At 62.6% G+C, this 2,125-nt stretch overlaps 1 protein-coding gene across 1 annotated transcript; it reads left to right on the forward strand.

The window, feature by feature from the left end:
- The first annotated feature begins 949 nt into the window (after nt 1-949).
- LOC107135252 (selenocysteine-specific elongation factor-like) lies at nt 950-1,837 on the forward strand. The gene has a single exon (XM_048797525.1). It carries the CDS (start codon nt 965-967, stop codon nt 1,820-1,822), a length of 858 nt encoding a protein of 285 aa, XP_048653482.1. The 5' UTR covers nt 950-964; the 3' UTR covers nt 1,823-1,837.
- Nucleotides 1,838-2,125: the final 288 nt, after the last annotated feature.

Here is a 2,125-nt window from a genome sequence, read left to right on the forward strand (position 1 = left end):
CTGCTGGGATGACAGGCGTGGGCCACTGAGCCTGGCTGGGCTGGGTTTTTAGCCAGATCCCCATCTCAGGATTTCCAAGCAAAAGACCCAAATCTGATGGGCAGAAGTCGAACAATCAGACAGCACCAACTGCCGGGGAGGATGTCCCACACCTAGGGTCTGAGGCCTGATGATAGAGCTTTTAATTTACGTAGTAAAACTGAGCACGTCTTTCCACCAACCCTGCAGTTCTCCTCCAGGGCAGTGACCCTGAGACCGTCCCCTCCCCACCCTCTACAAGGACACTGGGAGGGGTCCTTGTGAGAGACGGAATCCACCCCGTGATCTTCCAGCCAAAAATTGAAAACTGGACTAGGCTGGGGCTCAGGGTAGAGGCTCACCTGGCACGTGTGAGGCCCGGGGTGGGATCCTCAGCACCACACAAAAATAAATATATAAAATAAAGGTTTTGTGTGAACTACAACTAAAACATAAAATATCACACAAACTGGGAACAGGCTGGGCCTTATGGTGGTGCACAACTGATCCCAGCGGCTGGGGAGGCCGAGGCAGGAGGATCGCCAGGTGGAGGCCAGCCTCAGCCACTTAGCCAGGCCCTGAGCCACTCAGTGAGACCCTGTCTCTAAATAAAATAGAAAAAGGGCTGGGGACGGGGCTCCGGGGTGAAGCGCCCCTGGGTTCCATCCCTGGCACCCAAAATAAAAATGCTCAGAGGAGTGTGGGCAGCCGAGGGCGGGAGGCAGCCTACCTGGTGACCGTGGCAGAGGGTGCCTCCCGTGAGATGTGACTCCCCGGCCACCCGAGCTGTGTCCCTGGTGGCCTCCTTGCCCAGTGCCCAGATCACCTCCTGTCATTGACCCTCTTTCCTGCCCCTGTCCTAATTTCATTTTGAGACACAGTTTTGCTAAGTTGTCGAGGCTGGCCTCCACTTTGCGATCCTCCTGCCTCGGCCTCCTCTGGGATCATGGATGTCGGGACGGGTGCCCCCACGCAGCCTGCCGGTCTCACACCCCTCTCGTCCCCCCGCCAGGTGGTGAAGAAGGTCAAGTCCATGCAGATGTTCCACACGCCCGTCACCTCGGCCATGCAGGGTGACCGCCTGGGCATCTGCGTCACCCAGTTTGACCCCAAGTTGCTGGAGCGCGGGCTGGTGTGCACCCCCGAGTCGCTGCCCACCCTGCACGCGGCCATCATCTCCGTGGAGAAGATTCCCTACTTCCGGGGCCCGCTGCTGACCAAGGCCAAGTTCCACGTCACGCTGGGCCACGAGACGGTCATGGGCCGCCTGCTCTTCTTCAGCCCCGAGCCTCAGCGCTTCGACCAGGAGCCCCAGGTGGACGCCTTCGACCTGGCCCAGGAGTACCTCTTCCAGGAGCGCTACCTGAGCGGGGACCCGGCCACCGAGGGCGACCGGGCGGACGGCCGGGCCGGCCAGGCCCCCGAGGGCCGCTGTCCACGGCAGCAGTGGGCCCTGGTGGAGTTCGAGAGGCCGGTCACCTGCCCTCGCCTGAGCCTGGTCATCGGCTCCCGGCTGGACGCGGACATCCACGCCAACTCGTGTCGCCTGGCCTTCCACGGTCGCCTGCTGCACGGCCTACAGGACAAGGGCTACGCGGAGAGCGCGCTGCCCGCCCTCAGGGTCTACAAGCTCAAGTACAAGCAAGGCCTCGTGGAGCGGGTGAGCACGGCCTCCAGTCTGGGCCTCCTCGGGGAGGGCGGCCGGGTCCACGGGGCCCCGACGGTGTCGGCGGCCACGGAGGTCCCAGGGATGGAGCCCAGGGGCGCTGACCACAGGGCCACCTCCCGGCCCTTGAATGTTTGATTTAGAGTCAGGGTCTTGCTTTGTGGCTGAGGCTGGCCTCCACTTTGCCATCCTCCTGCCTCAGCCTCCATGGCTGCTGGAGGACAGGCGTGCGCCATGGTGCCCTGGGGCTGGTTGGGGCATTTAAAAGACCTGCTGAGGGCCTTGCTGAGTGGCTGAGGCTGGCCTCCACCTGGCTGTCCTCCGGCCTCAGCCTCCCCAGCCACTGGGATGACAGGCGTGCGCCACCGGCCTCTGTTTTCCATAGGACTGTCAGGAGACGGCAAAGAGGGGGACAGAGAGGGACAGCAGGTGGCCTGCTAT

The sequence above is a fragment of the Marmota marmota genome, unplaced genomic scaffold, assembly GCF_001458135.2.
Source record: "Marmota marmota marmota unplaced genomic scaffold, marMar, whole genome shotgun sequence".
In the NCBI taxonomy this organism is placed as follows: domain Eukaryota; kingdom Metazoa; phylum Chordata; class Mammalia; order Rodentia; family Sciuridae; genus Marmota; species Marmota marmota.

Bases quoted from the DNA above. Each gene is read 5' to 3' on its own strand.
- LOC107135252 (XM_048797525.1), top strand. From the start codon at position 965: ATGGATGTCGGGACGGGTGCCCCCACGCAGCCTGCCGGTCTCACACCC.